At 44.3% G+C, this 13,632-nt stretch overlaps 1 protein-coding gene across 4 annotated transcripts in view; it reads right to left on the bottom strand.

The window, feature by feature from the left end:
• Nucleotides 1-13,632, bottom strand: part of chd7 (chromodomain helicase DNA binding protein 7) — a 70,383-nt gene that overhangs the window by 43,681 nt on the left and 13,070 nt on the right. For all 4 annotated transcript variants that reach the window (XM_040039594.1, XM_040039598.1, XM_040039595.1 and 1 more), the window contains exons 2-3: nt 7,550-9,145; nt 6,810-7,141 (exon numbers count right to left, since the gene is read on the bottom strand). In XM_040039594.1, coding sequence (XP_039895528.1) covers nt 6,810-7,141; nt 7,550-9,026 — 1,809 coding nt within the window. In that variant the 5' untranslated portion in view covers nt 9,027-9,145. The remainder of the gene's footprint in view (nt 1-6,809; nt 7,142-7,549; nt 9,146-13,632) is intronic.

Below are 13,632 nucleotides of genomic sequence, written 5' to 3'. Positions count from 1 at the left end.
GGGATCTTTTATTGAGGCTATGATTATTATTTTCTCACTGATTCATTCAAAAACTGTGGCAAAAAAGTACCCAGAAATACACAGGAGTACCTGAACAGGCCAATAACAAAAAGGTGTACCACATCAGTGCAGAGTTTCAGAGTTAAAATCTAACTACAGCATAAATATACCACAGAAACAGAAAAACAAAAACAAAAAAAAACTGGGGCTCAAACACTGATTACTCTACCATATGATCTTGTTCTGCCTGCAGACAAAGATAAAATTGTAAATTCTCAAATGAAAGAATTTCTTTGTTTTTTTGTTTAAAATGACCTCAGTGGTTAATCAACCTTATCAGTTTAATTAACCAACTTATTATTTTTGGATTACTGATTATTAATCTACTAATCATTTAAACTCTAAAACGAATAATCTCAAATGCGGACTGGCTTCACTGCTGGTTCACCTGTCAATCAATACTGATATAAATTCTGCAGGGTGGGGTATGAATCTGTCAGTAATGGCAGACCAGAGCAGAGGGGGAGAAGGGACTCAATCATCCATCCATGAACACGGCTGCCACCTCCTCCCTCCCTTCAACTCCCTGTTGCTGCAGCTTCCGCCCCCTCCTGCCTCGACTCCAGCAGCCTAACCTTAGTAAACAAACTGGCTGACACTTCATCTTTCCTCCTCTCTCCAGCAGACTAAATCCCATCTCCTTGCTCCTTCTCCCCTCCACCACCACCACCTCTTCTTTGCTCCCAAGTAAGCTTTCTGTGACAGGAAACTGGTTACCAGCTGTTGGGAGCCTTTCCAACTGCCTCTCCCCTTTCTCCCTCTCTCTTCCATCCCTCCCCCCTTTCTCTCCCTCCAGCTGCTCAGGGTCCCAGTAGCAGATGGGAAATCAGGCATCATGACACGAATAAATTATCTCCATACTTCAAAAAGGCGCAGCGAGGGAGCGTGTGTGTGTGTGTCATATGAGAGCAAGAGACCAAGCCTTTGAGAGTGTGTGTTTGTGCGTGCATGTGTAACACATGTGTGCAGTTGTGTGTGTTTCAATGAAGTGTATGAGCATCAGCAAGTTTACAGCAAAATGCCTCAGCAGCGCGCACACACAGCTTGTTCACTTGGAGGAGGAAGTGCTTGCTATCACTGCAAGTCCACTTCCATCAGGAGAATGCAAATATGTGTGTGCGGGGACACACACACACACACACACACACACACACACACACACACACACACAGACCCAACTACTGCAAGGTCACATCACACAAACCTCTACACACATGCACACAAACACCTGCTGACACACACGTAAACTGAGCCTTTTAGGCACACAAACAGGAGGGGAGTGAGGGATAGAGAGAAAGAGGGAGAGATGGCGAGGGGGGATGTGGTGCCAAGAGATAAATCTGTCCTCCTGCCAAGCTTCCTAGATAATCAATCACAGGAATGACAATGGAGACACACACAGTGTGTACACAAACACACATGTTCGAGTGCTGCGTCAGGTTTGGCGTTCTGCAGGGTGAATTCATCTGCCATTTCCACAGGTACTGGTTTAAATCCAGTGTTTCCATCAACAATGGAACGTTTTATTGTTCTTTTCTGAGACATGATCTCCATTCACTTCCAAAACAGATTGTAATATCATTCCCAATAATTGGATTTCATAAAAGGGGAAAATCCTTAAAAGACCACCAACAGAAGAGCTGCATGGCTAATGTAACAGATTCAGTAGGTGAAGAGCGTCAAGTGTCAGCTCTCAGCGAACGGAGGGGAGGACAGGAGGGGAGAGTGTGAGGATGAAGGTGAGTGAGAGGAGAGAATAGTGCTATGGTTAAATCAACCAGGCAGAAGCACTTAATATACACCTATTACACTCACATCTTGCTCCATGTTTTTATTGTTTGACTCCACTAAAGCTGCACTTCTTGATTCACAGTTCAAAATCTTTATCACACTGTGGCAGACTACACATTTGATTAACAACTGAAAGAATCCTGGAAAATCTGTTATAATATCCATTAAGCCAACTTTGTTCTAATTGACCTCATTGACAACTCGTCAGTAATAAGTCAAAATATCAGAAGAAAACTGAACAGTGTCCAACATTTGTCACGTTTTCTGACTATGATTTAAAACAGAAATTACAAGATCAAAATTTAATCACAGTGATTATATTCTGATAATTATTAGAGCAACATTGAAGCACAAGCTTTGATCAGTTAGTTCTCACACAGAAATGGTTGCGTAAGCTTAATGTACTGGGTATGAGGTTAACTTTTTAGAATATGACAATCTTTATTAAAATGTAAATTTCTGAACAAATCCCAGATTCACCTGATTAACTCAAGAGAATCGGCCCAACTGGTTAAAAAGGGGAGAAAGGATTCACATTCTAATTATATCTGTATCTATATCTCTCTATCATATCTAGGATTGGGCGGTATAAACGGTATACGGTAGAAACTATATGAATTTGGCCAATGGTAGAGATTTAGACTATACCGCTCTACCGCGATAGCGCATGTTGATGGTGTCATCAAGCTGCGCCCGTTTTGGTCGAAAGCATCGCAGCAGCTGCAAGCAATATCATCTGCAAATTATGCTGGGCGACAGTAATAGTGAAGAGACAAAGCATGTTTTGGAATATGAGGAAAGCCAAAAACTGCGCTTCCTCCACTTCCGTACCACTGACTCATTAATGTTGAATTCTCCGGCAGCTGCTCTATTCCCATGTTGTTGCAGTATATTAATGACTAACCTCGTATTGTGGATGGATTATCTCAGTTATTCTCCTGACTGAAGTTTGGTCCGTTTACAGCATCCTGCCATGCGATTGCATTCGTCCCTAACCATCGGGAACCCTCACGTTAACTTTTATCAAGTGGAAAAAAGTTAGCGTTCATCCTTCAGCTTATGCTAACATAGCTGTGTCGCTAGCGATTACGTAGCACATCATTATATACCAGCTAGTCCAACTTCAGTAACCCTACAAAAGTCACTGCTCTTTATTTTCGGTCTTCATTTATGTTGGAAGTGACAGCAGAGCTGTGCGTTTGAATTTTTCAGAAATCTCTCAGTCAGAACATGGTATGTCATGTTCAGGTGGAAACTAGCGAGCTAACTTCCTGCTAACTATTAACTCGGTTAAATTTAATAAATTCTGTTTTCATGGATGTCTGGATGTTAAACTTAATTGTTACACCTGGTAAAGCAGCAACACTGATCATTTTATTAAAGATGAAAGAATTTAGACAGTTTTTAACTCTCAGTGATGCCACAGTGACCGTTTCACTTTAGGACCTGAAGCAGACGGAGTTTTACACCCAGATTACTCCGCGAGGCTCCTGACTACAGTAGCCGTAATGCTCCAACAATCCATCAAGCGGTGTGGCTTCGTAGCTTACCAAAGTCATACTAAAACATTTTGACAGATTTTTGAGCGCCGTGCACCACATAAAATCGGGTCAAGGTCAGTAAGCACAACCAGAATTCATACATAAGGCGCACCGGAGCATGTTTCAAATTATACCACAATATGGATTTTAGGCCATATAGCCCAGCCCTAATCATATCTAATTGGTTAGATCAATGGCAGTCACTAGACCAGGGGTGGGCAATCTCAGTCCACGAGGGCTGGTGTCCCTGCAGGTTTTAGATGAGTCCTCGAACCAACACAGCTGATTTAAATGGCTAAATTAGCTCCTCAACATGTCCTGAAGTTCTCCAGAGGCCTGGTAACGAACTAATCATGTGATTCAGGTGTGTTGACCCAAGGTGAGATCTAAAACCTGCAGGGACACCGGCCCTCGTGGACTGAGATTGCCCACCCCTGCACTAGACTATAATGTAAAAATTTGCAAATGTTAGCAACTCTCAGCCTGAATTGTCACCTTTTGGGACAAGGTGACTGTGGCTAAGATGGTGTCAATGCCTCTAAAAGGACACATCCTTCTTAACCTCCTAGGACCTGGAGTCCACATATGTGGATATCACATTTTGGGTTATTTAGACCAAAATACTCAATTTTGCTCTACAAGGGCCTGATATCCACTTACGAGGACATTATACTGCTACTGTTCTATCGGAATTTTAAACGACTATCCTCATAAGTGGCTCTCATTTTTCTCAGAAGCAAAAATTAGGTAAAAAAAAAAAAGAAAAATTTAGTAATTCTTTGTTTTTACATTCATCAGGTCCCAATCAGCCCAAATATCAAAGAGAAATTAAAAATGCATGCTGTGGAAGAGTTTGGGTCTTAGGAGGTTAAAGGAATTTTTAACACCAGAAATTCCTTAAAAAAGAAAAATGGTGTGTTTCTTTCACAGATATGAACACTGGTGATCTGGAAATTTCAGTTTAAAATATAATGCAAGAAAACCTGGATGCTTACACTTAAAACATAGTCCTGAGTTTGACAACTTAAGCAAAGGTCAAGTGAGCCATATGCTGAGGGGATAAATACTGCACACCACTTTGTTATATTGTTCTAATAACATAAACTTTGCTTGCTTTTGCTGACACTTTATGTGTAAGATGGGGAACATGTTCTTTTTAGAGAGAAGAGTCAATACAAACAAATTTCTATCCTGATGGAACCGGTTCCCACCTATAGGACAAGGGCTCTCTGACTCACTGGTTTTATGAGTATAAAAAGGATGTGAATCATATACTGTGGCCTTCTCAGTCACCAGTATAACACAGATAAACAGCTTTAGGAGACTTTGGACTGTCATGAAAGGCAGTGCTATCCAACAACATAATCAAAGCACCAATGAGGAGATATCAGGAACAACTGTACTGCCCGAAGAGGTACTAGAACAAAACACCTTTTTCCTTAACCTCTAACATGTCTATATTGTTATAAAGTTATATATGTCTATAACTTTCAGAACAAGTACAAAGTCATACTATCTGCTGTCCATCTCCATTGATCATTTTCACTTAATTTGACTTTGTGTTTCCAGTGAATCCAGAAGACAAGTGTCCATCCCAGCATCCATCTATTATTATAGACAGACAGTTCAGATGGGATAAATTTCAACTTTACCAAGAGAAAAATCAATGAAAAATGAACTGTGCTCGTGTGTTGAGTAAGCAGTCAGCTGCAGAATATTTTCATTCGCCGAACTTCGAAAAAACGAGCACCCGGCGTCTTCATATCAAAGCAGCATTTCCTCAAAGCTACAGAACCCCAGTAAGCTAGATGTATAGCAGAGCAGGGGGAGGGGTAAGACAGGCGCGTTATATGTCAACTAGAGTGCTGCACACAACATAGTGTGCGTGAGATGTAGAATAAAGGTCACACCCCAGCACTCTGCCAGAGCTTTGACCTTGAGCTGCTGACGAAGGCACGTGTGCATGTGTGCGTGCATGTGTAATAACCATGCTTAGTGAACAGATGGAGCTTAGAGTACCAGACATGCAGTCATCATGACTGACTGACCAGGTTGGTGTGTGTGTGTCTGTGTGTGGGGCTCTTTCTAACAAGTGCATCATGAGGCGCACAGAAACCTTGCTTCCTGGGCCACATGCACACGCTACTCTAACTCCTCTAGTTAGGCTATCCTATTTCTCAAGGCACATTCACTATTCCGTTCCAGAGCACCGTTGGTGTGTGTGTAATGACGGGGGCTGCTGGGCCTGCAGCTAGAGCCAGAATGGCAGAACGGCACATGCAGTGCGTGCCCCAGTGAGGAGCAAGGCTCACCAGTCAACCTGGCATGTAGGTCAGGAGTGCTGGATAAATTAAGTGTGACGGCTGAAATGTCAACCACTGAACACAGCGATGTAGGCTTGGAAGTGGGGAGGTGGGGAGGCGTGGGGGTGGAAGAGAAAATGGGGACTGGATCTTTGGGTGTGTATGTCCATAGGGCTGCTATTGTGTGTGAATGGGTCAGTGGAGAAAGGGGGCTTTGAGCAACAAAACAAGCTAATGGAAGGCGAGGACACGTGACGCAGGCGGCAATGGTGGCAGGCGGCACTCAAACCCACAAACGTGCTGGTCGCCACTGAGAATGTCTTCCCACCATTCCTGTCCTCCCTTCACTTGAAATTTTATTTCGGTTTTTCACTTCTTTCCTCTTAATGTTTTTTTTCTCTCACTCCAAATCACTTAATCACACCCCATCCTCACGGTCTCCCTGTTGTCCAAACTGTCTCTCTGCACATCCGGCTACACAACATTAACTTAATGATGGCCCCCTGAAAAGGAGAGGACAAATAGTAAGACAGACAGGGAGAGCGGAAAGAGAGGAGACTGGGAGGAGAGAGACAGGAAGGGAGGTTTCCTCTACAGAGGAGGGGGATAGTGGAAGCAAGGGGGAGGAGAAATTATGCTAGTGGCGCCTCTGTGCATGCGTGTGCATGCGTGTGCACGCGTGTCGCAGGATATGCAGCTCACAGGAAATAAGCGGCTGCAAAAATCCATACCCCCTCCCCCCACCACACACACGGAAACACAACCACCGTGCACAAGGCCCGCAGCAGAACACACAAAAGGAGAAAAAAAAAAAAAAAAAAAAACAACCCATGAACAAACATACACAAAACCCCAGTGAGCCAGTGCCCAATGCACCGCTGTGTTCTCAAATGTCATGTACAGACACACACACACACACACACACACACACACTCCTGCACACACATACACACTTCCCTTACACTCCAAATACACACATTCCCCCACCCACATGAAAAATAAACATTCACATAAAATACACCCACACATGAAAACAAATGCACATAGTCTTGATCTCACTCACACATACTCAGCCTTGCTACCACATCAAAGTGTCTGTTTGACGGAGACTCACCTGTATGTGAGGCACTTTCTGTGGGGTAAGAGGGGGTGAGGAGAGTGGGTGGGAGGCAGAAGGTGGAGGTGCCCACGGGTGGGAGGCCTGGTTGGGGGGAGGGGGCGTGCTCTGCAAGTGATGAGGGTGTGAGGGCAGGTGTGTGTGCTGCGTCTGAGGGCTCTGAGTGGGTGGCCCAAGGCCCTGGTTTGGAGCCGGGATTCCATGTTGACCAACAGGCGGTCCCTGAAAACTCATGGGTGCCGGCTGCATATGCTGCCCACTTCGAGAGGCCTGCTGCTGGGTCTGGAGTAGACGCTGGTCTCCGCCCTGGCTTGCGGGGGCTTCGTGCCCTGGATAAAGCGACAGGACAAAAAAGGAAAAAACAAACAAACAAAAAAAAAGAATCATCATCATCGTCGTGTCACCCTTGTCAACTATTTAGATGGAATCAAGGCAGTATTCCTTTTTACCCTGTGTTTGATAATGAAATTCATCTGAACACTTTGATGCCCCCCCCAAACAGATGTGGACATACTCTTACTTTTCCATATTTTGATCATTTCTCTTAAACAAAAGTCACATTTCAAGTATCATGGCATCAAATCATGTGCCTGTTTAAGCTTTACTCAGTATTTAGCCAATACAACCATGATGGAGATGGCTTTAGTTTCTAGTTCTGTCCTTTTGTAAATTGAAGAAACTGATCTTGATCGCCAATAAAGGATCAAAGTGAAGCCTGTGAACACAACACTGCTTACCCTGCTGCTGCTGGAGCTGAGGCCTGTTTGGTCCCATTTGTGCGCCACGCTGTGGCCCCATACCAGGATACATCTGCCCCGCACTGGGGGCCATGCTATGGGGTTGCTGGTGTTGGGGGTGTGGGGCAGACAGCGGGGTTTGTGGAGTCCTCTGTGGATGGGCCATAGCACTGGGCGGAGAATGCATTGCTGTGTATCCTGCAACCTCTGGGGGCCCAGCTAGCCCTGTGCTAGGAGGTCTGCCCTGTTGGGCGGGAGGAGGGGTCGGGGCTCCCAAAACCCGCATTGGGGACATGGATGAAGGAGAGGAGTAGGTTCCCTGAGCTGGGGGGGCAAGATGGGACTGGGCTTGGTTTTGGGGTTGGGGCATATTTTGCGGGTGGTTTAGGGGGTGCATAGGCTGGCTCTGCTGCCCTGCCTGCTGCTGCTGCTGCTGCATCGGGGCAGAATGAGTCTGATGGGCTTGGTGTGGTGGTCCAGGGGGGTATCGTTGTCCCTGCTGCCCTGCTGCAGGGCCTGTTCCCTGGTTAAACCTCTGGCCAAGCTGCCCTGATCCCATGGGCTGGCTGGTATTAGCACTGACATTAGTATTAGGAGCCTGGCCCATCCCAGGTCCTATGGCACCATACTGGGGCTGATAGCCAGAGTACTGAGTACCCCCAAACCCTCCCATGCCTTGTTGGTGGTGGGGGTGCGGCGGCTGTCTGGATGGGGAGTGTGGATATCGAGATGTATGTCCCATATTGGGATAGCCTTGGGATTGTGCCTGAGGCTGAGGGTGTCTCATCTGGTTACCCCCGATTCCAACATGTCCCAAGTAGTGAGATGTGTCCTGAGCAGGAGGGGGTGCCATGCTCTGTGGAGGGTAGTGTTGATTCATGCGGGCTGCATTAGATGTGGGTGGACCTTGAATCCCACCATAATTGCCTTGAGACATTTGGTAGCTTCCCATCTGGTTGGGAGTAGCCCCTGGTTGTGCTGGAGCCTGTGGATAAGCTGGTCTGGTCTGCTGCTGCTGGCCCCAAACTCCCCCACCTCCTCCTCCTCCTCCTCCTCCTCCAGTATCACCCTGGTACCCATGGTGGGGGTTGCTAGCGTTAGCTGGGTTACTGTGGTAGTGGGAGGTCATGCCATTCATAGCCGTGTTCACATTTGGGGGACCCTGGCTGGGGCCATTCTGAGCCATCATTCGTCCTCCAGGGGTGCCGGCTTGATCATAGCCTGTATACGGGCCATGGTCGTACATTTGCCCCAATTTAGGCTGTGCTGGGGTAGGCCCACTCCCATGCATCATCCCCTGGTGGTATCCCCTGCTTCCCTGGTGTTCATGGTTCAGAGCGGAATTTGTCTGCTGGGCAAGAGGAGCAGACTGGCCTGGGACCGACTGCTGAGGAAAGCAGTCTCCTAAACCATCTAACCCATCTGAGAACAGCCCTGGGTCGTCCCCGAATAAGCTCAACATCCCAGGGTCCGCCATGACTGGATGGAGGCCCCACAGATGGCGGGGACTGGATGGAGGGAGATTTGTTGTGCAGTGAGAAGCTAATCAGATAGCTGCTAATTTGAAGCTTTCCACCATGGTCCTCATGAAGGTTTCTGGTGAGACAGGAAGAGAAAAAGAAACTGTGGAATTAATGCAGGTATTCAGAGAAGGGCAAAGAGCTCCTGGATGCTTCACTATGAAAATAATTTACTTTAACAGTCCCCCGATGAACTGTCACATGCTGCCTTTGTTAATTCATACAGAACTAGTCTTCAATAGTTCTGTATTAATCAAGTGTTTACATAGTAAATCCACAGCCACCTAAATTAATCTACTCATGTAGTGTGATACTATTAACAGGTATAGGACTCCATATGCCAGTAACAATATAATATACCAGTTTCTCATATTAACTTTATATTCAGCAAGTTGTTTTATCATTTTTTGATGAATATGAGCGAATGACTTCATCCACAATTAGTCCTCCTCACTCTTATTTCCAATGATTAGTCACTGCTAAAAAGCTGTGAGAGTCCCCAGCATCCTTCAGCAGCTCACCTAGAGAGCATCTTATCTGGTTTGCTCCAACTAGAATATATTAGGCTGCAGCTGGTCAACGAGTCCTTGTTCTGCTCTGCTCCAGGGCAGCTCTAAGCAGAACCTACAACAGGTGGAGAGAGCTGGTTCATTTTCAGCGACACCAAGCTCACAGAGGGTGGAGAGCAGAACAAGGAGTACAGCCATCAGCTGCAGTCCAACACACGGACGTGGAGACTCACTGGAAAAGCAACTGATTTAGAGGCTAGTTACACTACAGTAACTTTTGCTGATGGACATGCAACAACATAATCATATCATAAACCTTGTGGGTACTGATGGTGCTGATCACCTGTACAAAGAGACAACACAGTTTAGTTTAAGCTAGCATCTAAGATGTATTGATCAGCAACGGGTAATCAGATGAGCATGAAAACCATTTTTTCTCCTCTGTGGTTGGTATTGTATAAAGTTAGACATTTCTTGTAGGGACATTTTCTACAAAGGTAGCTTTTTGAATTCAGGAGTAAAACCCAAGAACACAATTTATTTTGATTCTTTTTCCATTCCTAGAAACCCCACTGTAAGAAACACTGAAGGCGGGTTAGTTATCAAAGTTTGTTCAACAGAAAATGCTTTTCTTCTCCATGCAGAACTGAACTGCCATCTTTATTAACTATGGTATGATGGCCTCAATCGTAAAGATTTTAGTTTATCCGGTGAGGTAAAACACGAAGACGTTAAAAATTATTTTTTAAAAAGGCAACCACTGAATCAAACTTTTCTATATCACCCCACCCCCAAGAGACCATCCCCCACCTCCATTTTTACTAAACAAAGAACTTCTTTCTTTTCCAACACACACTTGGAGTCATTGAGTGTGTGTGTGTGTGTGTGTGTGTGTGTGTGTGTGTGTGTGTGTGTGTGTGTGTGTGTGTGTTTTAGAACAAAGGACCCAGCAGATGCAGCTCTGTTTGAACAGCAGCAGCTGCCATCCAGCCAGCCAGAAAACAGCAAGCCAACAGGCCACAGAGCCTGCCCATACACCAGTCAGTCAGTGGTTAGCTTTTCAGTCAGCAACTCATTCAGCTGGCTAACTAACCAGTCAGTCCTGGCAGATGTTTGAAGGTACGGGAATTAGCCACCTGCTACCTGTGGGCTTCCCTTTCCCTCTGTATAAAAAGCTAGATTAAAATGTGTACGGGAAACTTATTGCTAAGAACTCAGTATTATTTGTGTGATAAAATTATGAATCTGAGAAGCTTAGAGGCCAATGTAACAAGCGAGTGAGTGTGAGTGAGAGGATGGAGGTAGGTGGATCTGAGCATGCTTGAAGTGTGTGTGTGTGTGTAGTGGAGATAGAGAGGACTGGGGGAGGTTTGCTTGTTGCTTCTATGCGCTGCAAAAACCAACAGCCAGCCGCTACAGAGTTCCCCACCCCCCCAAACTCCTTCGCCCCATTTCTATCCTCCTCCACTCCTCCCTCCCACATATTGGTTCATTATAGAGCTCGGCAGGTATCGGGGATAAAACGTGTCATTATTTCCACTCACGTAAAGGAGCACACAAGCATTAGCAAGTTTTCCTTCTTAATAAATATTTGGCACTGTAAAACTCCTCGTGCCCACACAAATAATCAAATTGGGCAACTGACATTCCAAATCGTCAGATTTAGTGAAGCACCTCTCACTGCGGGCTAACTAGGTCTGAGTATACAGCCTGCTGAGGTCTATCACAGCATGGGGTGCATCCTGGACTGGTTCACGTGCCTATCACAGAGCTGGGCCTACATTTGGTGCAGTCTGCATAGCAGAGAAGCAGCACTTCTGCTACTGTTTTGTCAAAAATATGACCACACTTCACATAAAGCCTGCTGCTTCCTGTCACCAGGCAGATGTTTTCTCTTCAGCTTTACTCGAGAGGATAAAACTGTTAGAACTGATTGGTCCAACATCCTTTCACTGCTCCCACCATCTGCTATTGCCAGAAACTCTGAATGCTGTAAAAACTACCACGTTCTACTCAGTTAAAACACAGAAGTTAAAGTGATACTTTTAAACTAATCCAAGACTTTTTTGTTTGAAAAGTTTCAAGAATCTAAAAGTTAACATTTGAGACTAACAAGCACAAGTTATTTGTAACCAGATGTGATTCCTCAAAGTCTCTTTGCATACTCTTTGTCTGCTTTTTGGGTGACAATACCCTTATAAACTAAAGCCATTCACTAAGTAACATGACATTAGCATGACACAGCACTACAGTGAAAAAGCTCTCCTTAAAGCCTTGAGCCTTTCTGTTGCAAAACTCCAAGATGCCAGCTGGGAGCATCCACTCTTGTTGTGTAAATAGCATTAAGAGTCCTTTCCTCCATACCTATGAGCCGTAAACAAGCTGCCTGTACGAACAAAGAGCTTATTACGACATGGTCGGCAAAATGCAAAGGCATCCAAGACTTAAACTAGTGGTAGTTTCGTCAGCAAGAGTTTAACTTTATATTGAGAACATTTTCACTGCTTTACCTGGAGTTATTTCTGACAAAGTGCCAGTCGCCAGTGACAAAAATACTATTTCTGTCCTGTAAAGCAGGAAATCTGTTAGTCTTGGTCAGTTGGTTTTTAGTATTAAGTGACTGGATTGCACGGAGGAGAGCTGCTAACACCTGAATGGCTTTACAGACAGTAACATGTTTGTTTACAATCCGAGTCTCCTTCTCTTCTGAAATTATAGCTATACATTTCTATAACTATATATAAAATAAGCACATTTAAGCTCATCTGTCTCAAGCACAGTTGACTTTTCATGCAGTGTTGATGTAATGTGTTTTTCCCCATGTTCCAGAAAACTAGTCTAATCATCAATTAAAAATCACTAATTGGTAATTTAGACTTCTGAACATGTGAATTTAATTTACAAGGATAACAATTCATCTGAATTAATTATTTCACTCTTCTGCCAGTAACACAACTTATTCTGCCACACCTGGATGGAGTCTCCAAATATCTGCAAGTTGTCCTAATGGCAAAGCTGTACAGTTGTGACTTACACAGCAGAGTGTTAGTCAGAGGGAACAGGAATGAAAATAAATTTGACATGCATGTGTTGAGACAGGGTCTCTGGATTACAAATAAGAACTTGGAAACTTGATTCTAAATACACATCAGCTAGGGTACACAGGTTATCAGTATCATATACTGGACAAGACCAATGATAAATGGAGAATTCACTGACCTTGGTCTATAAAGGAGATCTGATACTGTTTGTGTCAAGCTGACAGCACTTTTCTTGTAGAATTTGCTAACTTTGCACAAAACTCAGACACGCCCTTTGCCCTTTTTTAAGATCCCTGGTTGAGATGTGTTTCCATAAAGAAGTAGAAACACCTATAAAAGCTTTTCACTCGGTCACTCGGTCAGCTATATTTTTGCTAGCTCCAGTAGGGCATTACTATAAACAGTAAACATGGACATGCCTGCTGGTGCACACTGAAGTTCAGCAGGTTCAAACTTCAAACTCAATAACCAGAGAGTGAACGTACATTTGTGTGTCCACTTTTATTCTTGAACCGTTAGCTATGCATGTCAAAAACAGGTCAAAATGATCCTTATTCATTTCATATTTGGGAAGCAACCTCTACAGCTTCGTACACTTCAAGTCAATATTTGATTGGCTGCCCCTCTTAAACCGTGAGTTTAAGAGGGGCAGGGCTGTGTGCTTGAGAAGACCAAAGTAGGATATCTCCCCTCTGAGTAGAGCAGTGTGAATCATAAGCATCTGACTCACTAGGATTAATTGTACATAGATTAAACTCCTTTGAAATATTGGCCGTGTTTAAAATGAGTCTCCACCAATGTAACACTATGACAGAAAATAAGGAAAAGATATTATGCCATGTCTAGTTGCTTTTGTATAAGTCATTCAAACATTGCATGGCAGCTAAGGCCAATATGCTGCATGTTCTTAAAGCAGCACATCAAGTGTTGCATTAGAAGAAGAAAAAAAAAAAAAAAAAAAAAAATTTGTGTTCAGCTACTAGATTACCAAGAATACAGCAGCTCGGAAACGC

Source organism: Simochromis diagramma, unplaced genomic scaffold (genome assembly GCF_900408965.1).
Source record: "Simochromis diagramma unplaced genomic scaffold, fSimDia1.1 OVJJ01000337.1, whole genome shotgun sequence".
In the NCBI taxonomy this organism is placed as follows: Eukaryota; Metazoa; Chordata; class Actinopteri; order Cichliformes; family Cichlidae; genus Simochromis; species Simochromis diagramma.
This window is presented reverse-complemented; position numbering and strand designations above follow the sequence as displayed.